The 19,328-nt window shown below is 36.1% G+C and overlaps 1 protein-coding gene across 2 annotated transcripts; it reads left to right on the forward strand.

The window, feature by feature from the left end:
* The first annotated feature begins 267 nt into the window (after window positions 1-267).
* On the forward strand, window positions 268-17,332 carry LOC114277874 (uncharacterized). 2 transcript variants are annotated; one of them, XM_082871258.1, is made up of 6 exons: window positions 268-724; window positions 3,092-3,187; window positions 3,314-3,532; window positions 15,317-15,413; window positions 16,482-16,544; window positions 16,697-17,332. In XM_082871258.1, exons 1-6 carry the CDS (start codon window positions 398-400, stop codon window positions 16,888-16,890), a joined length of 996 nt encoding a protein of 331 aa, XP_082727384.1. In that variant the 5' UTR covers window positions 268-397; the 3' UTR covers window positions 16,891-17,332. The 2 variants fall into 2 exon arrangements, 1 of the variants encoding a protein (XP_082727384.1); XR_014330907.1 differs by having other exon boundaries at window positions 271-724; window positions 16,426-16,544.
* The last annotated feature ends 1,996 nt before the right edge of the window (window positions 17,333-19,328 follow it).

Raw genomic sequence — 19,328 nt, forward strand, 5'->3', positions numbered from 1 at the left:
TTGTATTTATAGAGCGATTTTTAAGATAAATAATAATAATAAAAAAAAAAACGAAAATTTGTTTAGTTTGTTTTTTTTCAAAAATAATTTTGAAAAATTATTTTGAAAAGAAAGTTTTAAAAAAAGTGATTGATTTAATGTATATGAGAAAGAGAGTTATTTTGAACAGTAGGTAATCAAACAAAATTTTAAAATTTTTTTTAAAAAAATTTGTTTGATTTGATTATTTTTAAAATTTTATTTATAGAGAATTTTTTTCAAAAATTTTTCTGAAAAACAAACCAAACAAAGCCTTCGTCTCCGAGGTTAACTGGTTAACTCAGTTTCTAATTGACCTCAAATGGTCATCGGCTGAAGATCAAAATTACTCTCTCTCTCTCTCTGAGCCAAGTACAGAATGATGGTTCGTACACTCTTCAACTCATCATCAACAGTCTTGCTGTTGAAAACCAAAGTTGATTTAATTTCCAATCAAAATCTGCTCGGTAAAGCCACAACAACGAGGAGGAGCTTGAAACGCAACGGCAGACAAGTTCATGGGTCCGATTCGTCTCCCACACTCAAACAATCAAACGACAAAGTCCTCCAATCACGCGCTCCGGACTCTTTATGTGCCCACAGATTCTGCTCTTGCGGAAGAAGACGCTTAATGGAAGCAATTGGTACCAGTTTCTTCGCAATTCCTTCTTCCTCCGCTTCTCCTCCGCCTCTCGACGATCCCGAGGTTCATTACTCTTTCCACTGCTTTATATAATACAATATCTATCTATACTATTATCTATATTATATTATATTATTATTAAAAGTGAACAATTCACTTAATTATGTCACATCTTTTTATTTTCTTATTTGAAATCTATAAAAAAAAAAATTAGATAGATGATAAAGAGTAGGACTCAAATCTCAAACCTTTGAATAAATAAATAAATAAGATTCTTACTATTTACATGACATATCATATATAATAAAAGTTTAATTTTATTTTTACTTGTTTTAATTACATGCATAATGCGTGTTTCAACCGCTAATATTATATCTGGCGTGTGGCTTCTCCTTCTATTACTTGTCCTAAAATTAAAAAAAAAAAATATATTTAAAAGTGTGAATAAGATTTGAACTTAAGAACTTGGTTTTATTAAGATTATGACCAATCTTAACATTTAGACAATATACATATTATGATATTAATTAATTTATTATTTATTTTTATGCTTACTTATCTTAATTGAAATGCGTTGCACTCAGGACCTTGGTTTTATTAAGATTAAGAGCAATCTTAACATTTAGATAATATACATATTATAATATTAATTTATTTATTATTTATTTTTATGCTTACTTATCTGAATTGCACACACATTGCGTGTGCCACCCACTAATATATATATATACTGTTGAGTAGTTTGATATACCCTTTTCCTAACAAACTTTTGGAACTAGGTTATTGTTTGGTAACCTGGAAGAGAAAAGAAAAGAGAGAGAGTATTTAGATGGTGTTTTGTCTTGGGTAGTTAAGCAATGTAAAAGTAAAGAAATATGTATACAACAATGTTAGAAACTCACATTTTACGTCCACAAATGCATCTACAATGATATCCCAAACGTGATGGGTCCTATATGATTGAGTAAATCAAAAACTGACAATTGTCAATTACCGTGGAAGATTTACGAGGGTCTCAAACATTTTCCCATGATATATCACCAAAGTAACCTTTTTATATTTATTTGTTCTATGTTGTTCTATGTGTAAAAGGTAGTTTTGATATTACAATAAATAATATTTAGTTGTTGTTTTTTGTTTTTTATTTTCCCCTCAATCTCTCCAAAAGATTCAAAAAGGTTTTGAGAGAAATGGGTTTTCTTCCTTTTCACTCTATTTCTCTCTCTTTGCTTATCCAAACAAGTGAACAAGTGATATGAACAAATAGAAATGCGTTTATGTTCTTTTCCTCCCAAATCACCCAATCCAAATGGGCTATAACATTCTATCAGAGCTCAGATGAGGGATCTTTTGAGTTCAAGACTCTCTGTTTGCAAACATGATCTCGTTTGCATTCCTTGTTCTTTTATGTATGAGAAGCCATAACTGAGAAAAATGATTTTGGTTTCATTGTATTTAGATTAGGGATAAATAAAATAGGATATGAGGTAATTTAAGTATTACTATTTTTACATTCTTAATCATTCAAACAAGTATGCCAAAAATTTGTTACTTCATATGTGGAACTAATTTAACTGTCTGTCCAATTACACTCTCAAAAGCATGTATGAGGCCATCCACAGCCCCCACTCAAATTTGAAAAGTAAAAGCTTTATTTGATATGAAGCACTCCAATGGAGTAATTCAAATTTAAACATAAATTTGAGTGCTTCAGTAATGACAAAGTTGTAAATTTTGATGTTACAAAGATGGTATTGAAAAATTCAAGTAAACATTTAAGTCTCCCTTGATTTGGGTAAAAAAATAGATAAAGCTCAATTCGATGCAAGTTTGAGTCAAGGAGAGGAGAGGTTTTTGAGTATTTTTACCCAAATTTAAATTTGATATAAGTTTTAGTCAAGGGTTGGAGATGCCCTAAGTAGGAAAAGCTTGAACTCAATCAAGACAAGTTTGTTATCTTTCTCAGAAATTCTATGCATTCAGGAGAAAAAATCCTAAAAAAATTGTTCAGAATTTAAATATATGTATAGATTTGAATATTTAAATTTGGTGTGATGTAGGTCGTATCCACTGATCCACACATTTCAAATTTTGGGTACATTAACACTTTCCTATCATTAACCTACACACTGTTATACTTGGAATTCATGGCAGGGGGAGATTTGGATAAATATTAATATACCCACCGAGTTTATGTGGAAGTCGTGTATCTATGTTGTCGACATGCATCATATTAACATCAAATGTTTGGTCACACAATGATGAAATTTGTTAAGCAAACTTGAATTTCTCTACCAAGTTGAATAGTGGATGCAGTTAAAACCAGAACCGGAACATAGACAATATGTTTGGGATGGTTGTGATTTCAGTTAAAAGCATCAAATGTTTTAGCAGCAGCAAAGCATTAAAAATGACACGTTGCATATACAGGATGTGCTGAACAGTATTCACCCTCCAAGGCCAGATTGGTATGAGGAATTATATGCATTTATCTTGGATAAGGGCAGTAAAGCATACGAGGCAGAGGTTAGTGCCTTTTTTTTTTTTTTGTCACAATTAGACCAGGGTGTGCAAGTATTGATTTTGCCCCGTGTTCTTGTTACTGCAATTTCAACCATGTGTATATCTAATATGCACCTCTTCTTTGGTAAGGTTGCGGGTTTTAAGTCTCAGATCTTTACAAATTTGAGGGGAAAGGCTAAGACAGTGTTGGAGCTTGGCATTGGGACAGGTCCTAATCTCAAATATTATGCCAGTGATAATGGTGTTCATGTTTTTGGCATAGATCCCAACAGAAAGATGGAGAAGTATGCACAGGCAGCTGCAGCAACTGCTGGCCTACCTCCAGAAAATTTTAAATTCGTACACGCGGTATTTTTTTCATTCCATATGACACTATTTACATTGAATCTCGTTTAACTTCCAAAGACAGTATAATCTTCCTGGAAATTATGTAGTTAGGCACCTAAAAAGCAGTAAGGACATATTTAAACTGTTCTGCAATTTCTTCACAGGTGTCATTTTTTGTCTTCTGTTCTTAATTTCAATGTTCAATGGTTAAATCTTTAGTAAGAAGGTGTTCTGCGTTGCTGAAATGTTCATTTCGTTAAATATGTGAAATGTGAAATATTGCAATTGAGTTTCCTTTTTGCCCTTGTGTTGCTGAATAATGTTTAATTAGCTCCAAACTTTCCTGATGAGAGATGTTGGTGCTTGAAAGTTATGGTCCCAGATTCCCACGGTTGCTCTTGGGCTTGAGATGACTGCATGTGGTTATTTCCTAGACCAATCTGTTTCTTCAATTAGATCCTAGGTAATTATGTCTTCTCTCGCAGCCTTGACCCATGTTTTTTGGGCTTCCTCTTGTCCTCTAAGCGCATTCAAATTGCAAACTTTAGCAATATCACTCCTCTAAACTGGTGCTTATATTGTTTTTGTTGAATATAACTGAACCGTCTTAGATGACTTCTTCTTCTTCTTCTTCTTTTTCCTTTTTTTTTTTTTTTTTTTTTTGGGTTGTTATGAAGGTGTCTGTTTCTTGTTCTCTTTTGTTGTATTGCCACTCATTACATTTGTGATTCTTGTGCCCGTTTATATGACTATCATCTGATTTTTTTCTACTTTTACTCATCTCTTCTCCACTTTACTGCTTCATTGATGTTTTCTTGCCAGTTGCAATCAGTCAATTATTTCAGTGATGGCCTTGTGGGTGTGCACAATTACTACTGTAAAAGAAATCGATGTTAGTTGTTTTATCATGTGGTGACATTTCAGCCTTGTGTGTTTGGTGGGTTTCTTGATGTGACTAGCGGCATAGAGTTCTAGACTGCATCCTAAAGCATTTGATTTTTGAACCCACCCTCTTCCCCTCCCTTTATTTAACCTTCTTCTTTTCGACTAATTCTAGTTCCAACTTGGGAAGAATAACTGAATGTTGTAGAAAGCATCCTTGATGAGTTGTGTTCTTAGAGCTCGTAGTGTAAGTTTCTAAATAATTCTATATATTCAACTTGTGCATAATACAAAGATTACAACCAATAGTTATAGCAATCCTAGACCTAATCTATAATAGGAAATAACCCTATACAATATCAATCGAATATTCATAATTAACCTAATTGATATATTTCCATAATTACATAATATTCTCACACTCCCACTCAAACTCAAGGTGTTTTAGCAAAAAATATTGAGAGTTTGCTAAGAAGAAATTGAAATCGAGCAGTTGTGTGAGTCTTCGTAATGAAATTAACAAGTTGTAATGCCGAAGAAACGAAAGGAAGCGAGATGGAACTAGACTACAGATGCTGACAGATAAAATGACAATCAATTTCAATGTGCTTCGTCCGCTCATGAAAGACAGTGTTATGTGCAATCTGAATAGCATTGCGGTTGTCACAGTAAAGGGAGGTCGGAGAAGACTGAGGGACACCTAAATCAGTCAAGAGACAACGAAGCCAAACAATCTCAGTAGTGGCATGAGCCATAGCACGGTACTCAGCCTGGGTAGTGGAACGCGCAACAACAGTCTGTTTCTTGCTCTTCCAAGAAATCAAGGAATCACCAAGAAACATACAGAAGCCAGAAGTGGACTTGCGATCAGTGACATCACCAGCCCAATTAGAATCAGCATAAGCTACTAAGTCAAAAAAGAGGAAGTAGAAGACAATAGTAAATCCTGAAATATAGTACTCTGGAGATAGTGAAGAATTTGAACCAAATCAGCCCAATGTGTAGAACAAGGAGCGAAAACAAACTGACTAACCACATGAACAGTATAGGCCAGATCATGACGAGTAACCGTTAAATAGAATAAGCAACCCACAAGCTCTCAATATAAAGTAGGATCATCGAGAAGAACACCATCAGAAGGGGTGAGCTTCACATTAAGCTCAATAGGGGCATCAGAAATCTTAGTGTTAGTAAGACCGGTACGATGAATAACGTCATTGGCATACTTGGTTTGAGAAAGAAAGTAGCCCTTGGGAGAAGAAGCTACCTTAATAACAAGAAAATACCGCAAGGGGTATAGATCCTTCATTTCAAAAGTACGGAAAAGATGTTGCTTGACTTCAAAGATAGTAGAAGAGTCAGGGCCAGTGATGATCATATCATCCACATACAGTAATGAGGCAACAAATCTAGCAGATGTATGGAGAAGAAATAAGGCAAAGTCTTGAGCACAAGGATGTGTTTGTTTTAGAGAAAATCAAAACTTAGAGAATGACAATAACATCATCCCCTTTTATATTCATTAACCAACAGTTACAAGGAGAGTCATAAGGCACTAATCAAAGAATACAGAATAATTTAAGTAAGGAAACAAATAATAGAAATATTCTAACATATATTCTAACACTCCCCCTTAAGCTGGTACAAAGATATCTCTCATGCCCAGCTTGTGAAGAATATCATGAAATGGTTTACTCCCAACTCCCTTGGTGAGGATATTTGCAAGTTGTTCATCAGACTGCACAAATGGAGTACATATTGTGCCACTGCTGAGCTTTTCTTTGATGAAATGACGATTAATCTCAACATGCTTTGTTCTGTTATGTTGAACCGGATTATGAGCTATGTTGATGGCAGTTTTATTATCACAATATAGTCGCATGGAGTCTGTCTGGGCAATTCCCAAGTCATGCAACAACAACTTGATCCACAAGAGCTCACACACACCTTGTGCTATAGCTCTAAACTCAGCTTCTGCACTAGACTTGGCAACCATGTTTTGTTTCTTACTTCTTCAAGTAACCAAATTGCCTCCAATAAAGGTACAAGACCCAGAAGTGGATCTCTTATCAATGATTAATCCTGCCCAATCAGCATCCGTATAAACTTTCATACTAAGATGATCATGTTTAGAAAAATAAAGACCTTTTTCAGGAGAAAATTTCAAATATCTCAAAATTCTCATAACTGCCGCCAAGTGTGTTTCATGAGGAGCATGCATAAACCAGCTGACCACACTAACAGCAATAGCAATATCAGGATGAGAATGAGATAAGTAAATAAGTTTACCCACTAGCCTTTGATAACGCTCCCTGTTAACAATTGCTTCCCCTTTATCATCACAAAGTTTCTGATTAGGCTCCAGCGGTGTGTCACAGGATTTGCTTCTGAGCATTCCTGTTTCCTTTAATAGGTCAAGAACATATTTTCTCTAACAGATGAAAATTCCATCTTTTGACCTAGCCACTTCAATTCCCAAAAAGTACTTTAGGTTCCTCAAGTCTTTGATTTCAAACTCACTCGCCAAATACTTCTTCAACAAAAGAATTTCCACAACATCATCTTCTGTAAGAACTATGTCATTCACATATACAATGAGAGCTGCAATCTTATCATGAGAGGAATGTTTAACAAACAGAGTATGATCAGCCTGACTCTGTTTGAAGCCATATTTCAGCATGGCCTGAGTGAACCTTTCAAACCAAGCCCTAGGAGACTGTTTGAGGCCATATAATGACTTCCGAAGTCGACACACCTCACCCTGAGTTTGAAGAGTTTCAAAGCCATTAGGAATATCCATATACACCTCCTCTTCTAAGTCACCATGTAGGAAAGCATTCTTCACATCAAATTGATGAAATGGCCAATCCAGATTAGCTGCCAGAGAGAGAAGTATTCGGACTGAATTCATCTTCGCAACTGGTGCAAATGTCTCTTGATAGTCCACCCCATATGTTTGAGTAAAACCCTTTGCCACAAGTCGAGCTTTATATCGCTCAATGGAACTATCTACCTTGTGGTTCACAGTATACACCCATTTGCATTCCACAGTTCGTTTGCCCTAGGTAGCTCAGTCAAATCCCAAGTGCAATTTTTATGAAGTGCTTTCATTTCCTCTACTATGGCCAGTTTCCACTTAGGAATGATAAGAGCATCCTGAAAATGATTAGGTATACTAACAGAGGAAATTTTTGACACAAAAGCTTTATATGAAGAGGACAAATGAGAATAAGACACAAAGTTAGAAATAGGATGATGAGTGCAAGATCTCACACCCTTTCTCTTGGTAATGGGTATATCAAGATCAGTAGGCTCAAACTCAGAGGTAGCAATACCAGGAGTTTTAGGGTTGCCTGGATCTTCATCAAGAGAAGGAGACGGTAATGATTGATCAGAAATGGTCTCTTGTATCTAAGTAACTTTTTGTCTTTCTTTATCCCTGACATAGACCTGTCTTTCTTTGTTCTTGGCAACATCAGATTCAGTATTGCTAGTGATAGATACCATTGGAGGTGGTACTGGACCAGGAATAATAGAAGCAACTGGACTCTTTTCATGCCAACACTCCCTCTGAAGAGATGCCGAGGACACTAGACTAGAGAATAAGTAGGATTGAGACCAAGGTTTTAAAAAGCGGCCGCAACCGTTACGTAATGGTTGTAGTAGTTACCGGCACCCGTTACGGCCGCTTTTGCAGTGTGATTGAGATTCACAGATGTATTGGCCGTAGCAGCTGCTATAGCGGTCGTAACGGTGCCATAACGGCCTGTTACGTACCGTTACGTAACAGTTCCGAATTGCTTCTTTCGAAAAAACACAAAAAAAAAAAAAGTTAAAAATGAGGAAAGAGAGATAGAGAGAGAAGAGGGAAGATGGAGGAACAAGAGATAGAGAGAGAGAATAGGGAAGATGAACATGTTATTGATTTGTTGAAATTGTAAGACTTATGCTATTCTATTCAGCTGCTATCACTCAACCATTTTGTTTGTGTGTGTCTATCTATATATTGTTTGAAAATAATAATAATAATAATAATAATAATAATAATAATAATAACTGCGGTCATTATCTATTTGGCTTGATTAATATATATATATATATATATATTTAGGCTTTTATTTATTCTCTTACTTTTATCATTGTTTATCTTATATATAATAGTTAGTGATTGATTTTTTGTATAATATAAAGTCATTAATTATTAAAATAATATGTAAAAAACTCAGTTTATAGTGATTTAAAAATATGAAATATATTTGATCAAACTTAAAAATTTATAAAAATTGATTAATATTTATTTTAAAACCCAATAAATATGATCATGGAAAAAAAATGTGCGTATCGGTAAATTTTTTTCAAATTGTGCAAAAAATAAAAAAATTCTCGGTTCCGGTTACTGCAACCGTTACGCTACGGCCTTTACACTCCGCAACCGCAACCGTGCCACCGCCACCGTTACGGCGACCGCAACCGCTTTTCAGAACCTTGATTGAAGGGTTGTTTGGGATGAGCTAAATAAGTGCACTTTTTATCTTTTTACGAAAAGATGTGCAGAAAAGTAGAGAGGTGATGTGATGGAAAAAAGATAAAAAGATGGATTTTTTTAAGGATGCCAAACTTGGCCTGAGACTCAAAAAAGGTGACATCCATCGACACAATCAATTTACGAGAGGGAGGATGATAACACTTGTACCCCTTTTGTGTAGGCGAGTAACCCAAGAACACACATTTGAGAGAACGAGGATCCATCTTACCTCGAGAAGGAGAATGATTGTAAACAAAGCACGCACACCCAAAGGTTTTTAGAGGAATGGAAAACTGAGACTCAAAACCGAAAAGAACTTGAAGAGGTGCCTGTTTCTGCAAGACTTGGTTAGGAAGATGGTTAATGAGATAGGCAGCAGTGAGAATAGCCTTGGCCTAATAGGCTCGAGGGACACCCATAGAAAAACATATACATCAAGCCATATCAAGGAGATGACGGTTCTTGCGCTCAGCAACACCATTCTGTTGAGGGGTGTCAGTGCAAAACGTTTGATGGATAATGCCATGAATGGAAAAATATTGGGCCTACCCCGAATCAATGTACTCACCCCCATTATCAGAACGCAGGACTTTGACAACCACCCCAAACTGAGTATTAACCATCTTATGGAAGTTTTGGAACACAGAAAAAACTTCACTTTTCTCTCGCAGGAGGTATACCCAAGTAGCACGAGAGCAATTATCTATAAAATTAACAAACCATCGATGACCCTTCATAGACCTTACACGAGAGGGACCCCAAACATCCGAATGAATTAAAGAAAAAAGAACTGAACTTTTATTATTATTAGGAGCAAAAGAAGCTCGGTGTTGTTTGCCAATTTGGTAGGACTCACAATGAAACTCAGAGACTTTATTTTTAATAAAAACAAAAGGAAATAAATGCCGAAGTAATAAAAAAGATGGATGTTGTAGACGGTGATGCCACAGCCATAAATCTTCCTTGGTGGATGGAGACTGAATAGAATGATGAGCTTGCTGCTGGTTAATCTGATCGAGGATATAAAGACTATTTTCTATTCTACCATTGCCATTGTCTTTTTCGTGAGAAGATCCTGAAAAAGACAAGAATCAGGGAAAAATGCGACACGACAATTCAAATCGTGAGTAAGACGACTCAAAGACAATAGGTTAACAGAAAATTTAGGAACATGTAAAATAGAAGACAAAGGTAGAGAAGGGGTGGCATGGATTAAACCTTTCCTAGAGACGGAGGAAATAGTACCATCGGCAATCCTAATTTTATCCTGATCGGAAGCTGGGGTATAGTTTGAGAAGAGATCAGAAGACCTAGACATATGATTGGAGGCACTAGAATCAATAATCCAAGGCAAGGTCTTATGGAATAAAAAGGCACTAGAAGATGAGGCTAAGTTACCTGAACGGGCAAACGATGAAGAAGCAGAAGATGCACCTGGAAAAACAGGAGACCGGCGATCTAGCAGATTGCGCAGAGCGTCCTCAAACTCAGAGGATGACATGCTAGAGACTAGATCAGAAGTCTGCATCATCGAAGAGGAATCATGTGGCTCTACAGTACTGGATTGATGAGCACGAGAGTGAAACCCACATCCTCTCGACTGACTAGAACGACCACCTCTATGACCAGAGCGATCTCCTTGACCCCCTAATGGAGTCCCATGAAGCTTCCAACAAGTCTCACGGGTATGCTTTGGCCAACGACAGTAATCACAGAACAAATTATCCTTCCTGGAAGGATGAGAAGAAGGAAGTGGCAAACTAGCCCCATTCCGAGAGGTGCAGAAAGTAATGCTGATCGGTCTGTAGAAGAACGACGACTTTTTTTATTTTGGACAAAAGCAAAGGCCTCCTGAAGAGATGGAAGAACATTTATGCCAAGGACGCGACTCCGAACCAGGTCAAACTCCACATTGAGACCTTCTAGGAACTTGAAGACTCTCTCTTGGGCAAGAAACTTTCGATAACTAATTGAGTCAACTGTGCAGACAGGTTTGTAATTCAGGAGATGATCTAGACGTTTCCAACCATTAGTCAGAAAGTTATAATACTGAAGAATTGTCTGCTCCCCTTGTACTGAGCGCTCAATAGATCGGCGCAACTCAAATGACTGAGAAAAATTTCCTTTCTGGGAATATGTAGTAGCTGCTGCCTTCCAAATATCCTGGGCAGTCTCTATGGATAAATAACCTTCAACAAGCTCAGGAAGCATGGAATGAATGAGCTACCCCATGATCAAAGAGTTGGTAATCTCCCATTGGTCATAGCTCGAATTAGTGATGCCCGGTGCCATGATCCTCCCATCAACATAGCCTATCTTCTCCTTACTCTTCAAGAAGAGTGTTAGACACTGTGACCAAGCAAGGTAATTCTGACCATTAAACAGGGAGGTGGTGATTTTTATGTTAGAATTTAGGTTTTCAGATGTAGTAGTCATAATGGGACTCCCTCCTGTAGGTGGCTGAGAAATAGTGGTGGATTCACTTGTAAGGTCAGCCATTTAAATTCTACAAACTGAATAACAACCTGCACTACTCGCAAATATTGGAAGAGGGAATAAAATCAATTGGACCAAGCAATATCGATCACAGACCATGATAGGAGTATACCAATCAGTCAAAGCTGGGTAAGGGGGCCATATAAGGACTCGAAAGATAAATAAAATAAAATAAAGTATCCTCCAATCAAAATAGTGGTTGGAATATTCTCAAAAGGAAAAAACTTAGCTTTAGGTAGAGACCCAAATTTCAGATGGGTCAATCAATGCATATGGTCGACTGCGTGGAGATGCCGACCCAAGAAAAGAAGAAACAGGACCAGTAGGGGCTTATGAAGCTGTCCACAGAAGGGTAGATGGTGTGCGACCCTTAAAGAAGCATCAACAAGGGTCGATACTGGCTGGAATATTCTCAAAAGGAAAAAACTTAGCTTTAGGTAGAGACCCAAATTTCAGATGGGTCAATCAATGCATATGGTCGATTGCGTGGAGATGCCGACCCAAGAAAAGAAGAAACAGGACCAGTAGGGGCTTACGAAGCTGTCCACAGAAGGGTAGATGGTGTGCGACCCTTAAAGAAGCATTAACAAGGGTCGATACTGACAGAGAGGGTGTCGGAAGTGCCGAACAACAGAGAGAGATTGTCGTAGATGGTGAGCGACCCTTAGACAAGCATTAGCAAGGGCTGAGGCTGACAGAGAGGTTGTCGGAAGGTCCTAGGTGGTCTCCGGCTATGGTCAGAAGTTGTCGTGAGCCCTAGAAAGATGAGAGATGGGCCAAAACAGGGTGGGTAATGATTGGCTGCAGATGGGTGATGATGGAAGGTGAGATACTAGCTCTAAAGCTTTGATACCATGTTTGTTTTAGAGAAAATCAAAACTTAAAGAATGACAATAACATCATCACTTTTTATATTCATCAACCAACCGTTATAAGGAGAGTCCTAAGGCACTAATCAAGGAATACAGAATAATGTAAGTAAGGAAACAAATAATAGAAATATTCTAACAGGATGAAACCCAAGTGCAGTAACAGCAGTCTGAAAGCGATCATACCAAGTACGAGGAAACTGCTTCAGGCCATACAGAGCACGGCGAAGGTGGCAAACCTGTCCAAAGGAACGGTGAAGGCCAGGGAGTGGACGCATGTAAACCTCCTCGGTGAGATGGCCATTAAGAAAAGCATTCTTAACATCCATCTGATAAAGAGGCCAAGAACGAACAATAGCGACAGAGATCAAAGTACAGGCAATATTCATCTTGGTAACAAGAGCAAAGGTCTCCTCATAATCATTAACATACTCCTGTGAGAAACCTTTGGCAACCAGACGAGCTTTATAGCGCTCAAGAGAACTATCAGAATGAGTTTTGACTTTGTAGACCCATTTGCAACCAACCAAATTCTTACCAGCAGGCAAATGAACCAACTTCCAAGTACTAGTTTTCTGTAAAGCAGACAACTCATCCTCCATAGCTTGAATCCAATGAGGATCCTGACAGGCCTCCTTGTAAGACTGAGGTTTTGAAAAATAATGAATAGCAGACAAAAAAGTACGATCGGAAGTAGAAAAACATGTATTGGGTTGGTAGAGGGAGAGCCTGGTCACGTGAATAAACTAACAACGGAGGAAGAGAAGGAGCAGGCTAGGGAGACGGAGGAGAAAATAGAGTAAGGTCATGGGGAACAGTAGAGATGTACTCATTAGGAGGGACCTCAGAAGGAAAGGGATCAATGTGAACCAAATCTTCTTTGAAAACTGGAGCAGTGGTAGGAGGAAGCTAAAAGTAAGGTATACGTTCGAAAAATGAAACATAAAGGGAGATGTAAAGACGGCGGGAAATAGGGTCGTAATACCGATAGCCTTTCTGAGTAAGACTATAACCCAAAGAGACACATAGGACAGACCGGATACTAAGTTTGGTCCGATCTTTACGAGGAAGAAGGACAAAACAAACAGACCCAAACATACGAAAGAAAGAGTAATTGAGAAGTTGAGAGAACAGAGCCTCATAAGGAGATCGACCAGAAAGAAGGGGAGTAGGCATGCGGTTAAGAACTCAACATAAGCGTCTAGTGCCTTGAGGCTAGATGGTTCCATGAGAGCCAACTAATCCCAGAGACCTGTCATCTCAATGTAGAAGTCTTGAATAGATTGATTCCGTTGGCGAGCACTTTGAATAGTTGTTTCCAACTCATACCGTTTGGCAAAGTTGGATTGCTGATACACACCTAATAAATAGTCCCACACCTCCTTAGCAGTACTATATTTTGGAAAACATCATTCTAATACGGTCATCCACAGAGTTATGAAACTAGGTCAGAACTTGGGCATTATCACAATTCTAAGTGTCACAGGAAATTAGATATCCTTCTTGTTTCGGGTCCAATGGATGAGGAACAGAACCAGAAACATAGCCCTATTTTTATTGACTAAAAGAGAAATTCTTCATAATACTAGCCCAATAAGCATAATTGACACTAGTGAGTTTACATCTGATGGCTTGGATTTTGGTATCCGTCATTATAATAAACCAAAGATTTAACAAGTTGAAGGATAATAATAAAAATAGGTGGGCAAGATTGTAAATAAGTATTGTTAACCAAAAATAGTACTGAAATAGTCACGAACATAGAGAGACACAGAGAGATATATAACTAGAGCATCAGACGAAGGAGCAGACCGTGAGGATGGATCGACCCAAGAGAGAGAGATCGAGACCCACGAACCAGACACAAAGAGACCTTTACGACTTCAAAGAGAGAGCGAAACCCACGAACCAGAGAGAGATCGAGACCTACGAACCAGAGAGACCCACGAACCCTAAGTCGTGACTGCAAAGAAGACCAAAGAACTGAGAGGCCTTCGCGACTTCGGAGAAGCCCAAAGAAGACTTTGAACAACAGGCGTGAACGCAGAGGAAGGACTTCGAATGATCAAGGCCAGACCTAGGGTTTCGGATGATGCTCTGATACCATGTAAGTTTTTGAATAATTCTGTATATTCAACTTGTGCATAATACAAAGAAACTAATATTTATAGCAATCCTAAACCTAATCTATAATAGGAAATAACCCTATACAATATCAATCTAATATTCACAATCAACCTAATTGATATATTTCCATAATTACATGATATTCACACGTAGGTGATGAATCATCACCCCAAAAAAATCATTCAGCTTGCTTGGTTCTATTTTTCCAAAAATACTTTTCAGAAAATTCTACTTTCTTATTTTCCGTATTTTTATGTTTTTGTTGATTTTTTTTTAATATTTTAAGTATTTTTTTTACTTTTTAGACACACCTAACCTAAATACACCTAAAAAGTAAAAAAAAATCTTTTAAAAATTCACTAAATACCAAAAAAACAAAAAAAATTACAAGAATTCAGTACATTTTTTGTATTTTTATGTATTTATTAATTTTTTAAAATATTTTTTCACAAGTTTTTTACTTTTTAGATACATCTAAGTAAGGTGCATCTAAAAAAGTAAAAAAAATGTTTAAAATATTAAAAATATTCACTAAAAACAAAAAAACATGAAAACCAAAAAACTCAGTTTTCAAAAAACTTAATCCAGAAAACTCAAACCAAACACACTGATTGTTTTTCACTGTAGGAGCATGGAGATTTGGATTGTAGAAATAAAACCAATTACAGGATTTTAAGAGTTCCACAAATTTTGGTAGGAATATATGTTAGACGAAGTTCACTAATTGAGTTGTGAAGCTACTACCCTAGTATTAGTGCTTCAGCCCATTTCCTTTTGGGGAGGCATGTTAGTCATATCCTGCTCTTATTGGTTGCTTCCTTGAATTATATATGTCAGTCAAGAAATTTATGTGTAAAGTTAGGAGGTTAAATTTCTCTAGACTTAAATGTTGTTGATTTTGTGCAGGTTGCAGAGGCTTTGCCATTAAGTGATGCTTCCGTTGATGTTGTTGTCGGAACGCTTGTACTTTGTTCTGTAAAAGACATTAATATGACACTCAAAGGTATATAAGTTAGCGTGGCTTTCACTTTCTTCTCAAGTTAGTCAACTTAAGAAATTGAAGTTCAAACAGATACCTTATATTCACAGAGGATCAATCTCAGAGTGAAATTCAGTGAACCACAACATTTTCCAGTGAACTGCCTGCAAATATAATATGACGCAAAGTTTCAATTAGTGAATCAGTTTTCTGTTTTTTGAACTATATTAAGTTTGTCATTAAAACTTCTCCCTCGAAACTCTGAAGAAGAATGCACACATTGAAGAAATTCAGTTTATGGCTAAAACTCACTGCATGATGGCCCAAAAACTAAAAGAATTGTAATTGGTCAGAACACTTGTGAGTTTGGTAAACTAGGTGTGAAAAGAACATAAATGATTAGGTAGAGAGAAACGAAAAGATAGGATAATGGTACTGGTCTCTTTGCTTGCTTGGTTTAGGAGAGATGAGGAGAAGATGATGGATTATCCTCTCTTCTTGTTTGGGAAAGATAAAGGAGAGGAAAAAAAAAAAGAAAAGAAAGCCTTTTTAGTGTGAGAAATAAGGGCAAAAATGGCAACTAATTCCTATTAGAAGTAAGGACGAAACCGGTAACTACTAACTCCTCTCCATTTCTACCCATTTCTCTCTGTTAAGCCATAGAAATAGATGATTTGGAAAGAGAGACTCTGTATTCTTTTATTTTGTCACATTAATGTAATTATACCCTTTTCATTTATGTGACATAGGCACAAATCCATCCTTAGAATTGGAATAAAAAAAAAACTAGACACAACATATGGACATAACCTCTGAAATGTCATCTTGCTTGTATACTTTGAAATTTACCCATCCCAAAAGTTATGTGAAAAGTAATCTAATAAATTTCAATCCAATAAGCTTCCAAGTGCCCCTCTATAGGTTGGTTATGTGGCCATTTAACTTGGATGGACTAAATTTTGACTGCAAGTGCCCAAACTCAAATGTAGTATGAGCTACTTTTCCCTATTTATTTGGATATGATTTTTGAATGTAGCAAAATTTCAAGATCCATCAAGCCATTCTATAACGAATATACTACTGAATTCGCAGAGGTGATGAGGGTGCTTAAACCAGGTGGTCTTTTCTTATTTGTGGAGCATGTGGCTGCAAAAGGTATGGAGATGATTATCTTAATTCATGTTGTAGAAGTAAAAATCTTGTAGTTCTATATTTCAATTTGAAACTCTCCGTCACCGTTGCCCCACTTTGCTGAGTTGGTTCATTTTTAAAGTTTTCATTCTCTTTTTCTTGTTTTGGTTGAATAGATGGTACGATTCTCAGATTTGTACAGGGCATTCTTGATCCTCTTCAGCAGAGAGTCTCTGATGGGTGTCACCTTACAAGAAAAACGGGAGAGTATATATCTGAAGCAGGGTTTTCTGATGTTGACATAAACATGGCTTTTGTGTCTGTTGCCTCTATTCTGGGCCCTCACGTTTACGGAATTGCTTGCAAGTAGAATAAAATGACAAAAATGGTGTAATTCACAGTAACCCTGCACTTTGGTGATGCTGAACATATATTGCGGCATTCAATGGTCAGTTCAAGAGAATGTGGTGATGCATGTACTAATGCAATCACCAAGTAAATGGAGGATCTTTGGAGTATTTCATTCAGTATTTGTCAGTGTATTGCTTCCATTCAGTCACAAGTTTGAGAAAATTGCTATTGTTGGTGGTTGTGTTGTGATATTAAGTGGCTTATCTGTATATGTACTTAGAGATTGGAAATGTGATAATCTGTGAGGAGGTTTGTGCTTTATCCTTGTAAATCATTATTATTTTTGTTGATCAAGATTGGACCTTTTTTTTTGCCTTGCATGAGGAAAGTTTATCCCTTACCAGGCTCATTGCCAAGTATTTTCATGCAATGCACTTATAATGATCTGAGTTCCACAATAATCATGTGGGCTCGCTTATGTGTGATTTATGATTTGAGGTTTGTTGGGTCTGTTTTTTTTTTTTTTTTTTTTTGTTTTGAGAATAGTTGGGGATGTTGATGATGTGATTGAGAGTTTTAGGAACTTAGGCCATGTTTGATTGATTGATTTGGTTGGGTAGACTTTACGAGTATGGTGAATTGAGTAATGGAGTTACTAGCGTGGTGGTATTAGGATAGAGATATAAGATAAATTATGTTTGTTTGTACACTAATATGATGATATTAGTTTGTCAGGATTAAATCTATGACATTATGTAAAAACATTCAGTTATATAAAAAATGGAGTTTATATTTTTCAAGCCCGTATGGTGGTTAGATCAGTGGTTGAAGGAGTAATGAGATGAATTGTAAATGCAGACATTTTATATTCACCTCCCAGTGGTTTGAGTGAGTCATGCAATAAACTGTAAATACGAACATCCTATGTGCACCTTTCATTAGCAATAATACATGGGTTTAATCAATATATGTGGTTTGCTGTTTATTATATATGATAAAATCAAAATCTTCCACACCTTGAAAAGGGTGGCCTCTTCTAGGTCAACCACCTGTCTGTTTTACCTTAAATTACTACATAAATAAACTTTTGTTGATATTAACAAAGAAACTGTAATTTATCTTGGTGCAGCTCTTTATCCATGTGGCCATCTTGCATTGGTTGCACACAATTTATTGGGTAACTTTTGGCCTTTTTTGATGTCTCATGTTTATTGAGAGGGTAATTCTATAGCTCATGATTTGAGCAGATTAGGATTTGATGGCACTGGTATGTGAGTTTGGATAGAGGATTATATCTGATGTAACGGATGCTATTTCTCAATTTTGACCTCCTCCGTTTAAAAAAAAAAAAAAAAAAAAAAAAAAAAAAAAACTAACTGTAAATAGATACTAAAAACCATTGTGATATTTTATGTGCAGTCTCCCTTACAAGTTCACAAATATTTTGAATTTAAGCGTGGGGTGGAGCATTAAAAAAAAATGTGAATTAAAGGTTTTAATTTCAAGCAAGTCTATGAATAAGGGAATGTTGGATAATACAATGTGCACTTAAAAGGACACATTTCATGGTTTTGTAATTAAGTGATATTGTTTAAAAAATAAGTTTTCAAATTTAAGAAGTGCAAAAAATATCAATTAATGTTGAAAATGTTCATAAAAATGAGGCTTGAATATTTGAAAAGAGGGAGGAACGGTGGGAGTTGTTGAGCAACAATGGCTGGTGTTTTTTCGGCTAAATAACAACAATGGCAGGTTATGAAAACAAAAAGGATATGTTGTCATTGTTGTGTAAGGAGTAAACTTTAAAACAAAGTATCATGAGTTTTAACATATATTTTTGTTGTGACAATTGATAGGAAATTTAATATAACAATTGGAAAATTATTAATTATATTTGAAGCAATGTTCATATTATTTATTAATTGATACATTTCATGTTATTTTTTAGAACGCCGATAAAAAAGTGATGAATATTACCATCTAAGTCAATAATTTCAAATTAGAGCATCATATAGAATTAATTGAGGAACACAAAATAATTTCTTCTTATAATGAAAAACAAATTAATCTTTGTCTTTACAGTAATTGATCATTGAACTCCGAAATAAAAGTATAGAGAAATGATCAATTGAACCGTTCGAGTTGATAATCATGAATTTTAATTGAAAAGGTAATAAAAATTACTTTTGACTGGTTTAAATTCTTTCACAAAATTGCAAAGAAAAATAAAAATAAAAAATAAAATAGAAAGGGTAAATTTACACTCGCATCTTTTGAAATTTATAAAAAAAATACAGTTAGACCTTGTTTGGGAACATGTTTTTTTAGTAACTTTTGATTTTTGGCTAAAATATGATGTAAAAATAATTAGTATGCTTGGGATAACTTTTTGGTTTTTTACTAAAAGATGTGCAAAAAGTAAATAGAAAAGAGAATATTTGATTTTTTGGTATAAGT

This window comes from Camellia sinensis, chromosome 5 (assembly GCF_055761805.1).
Source record: "Camellia sinensis isolate YWXY chromosome 5, ASM5576180v1, whole genome shotgun sequence".
Classification (NCBI taxonomy): domain Eukaryota; kingdom Viridiplantae; phylum Streptophyta; class Magnoliopsida; order Ericales; family Theaceae; genus Camellia; species Camellia sinensis.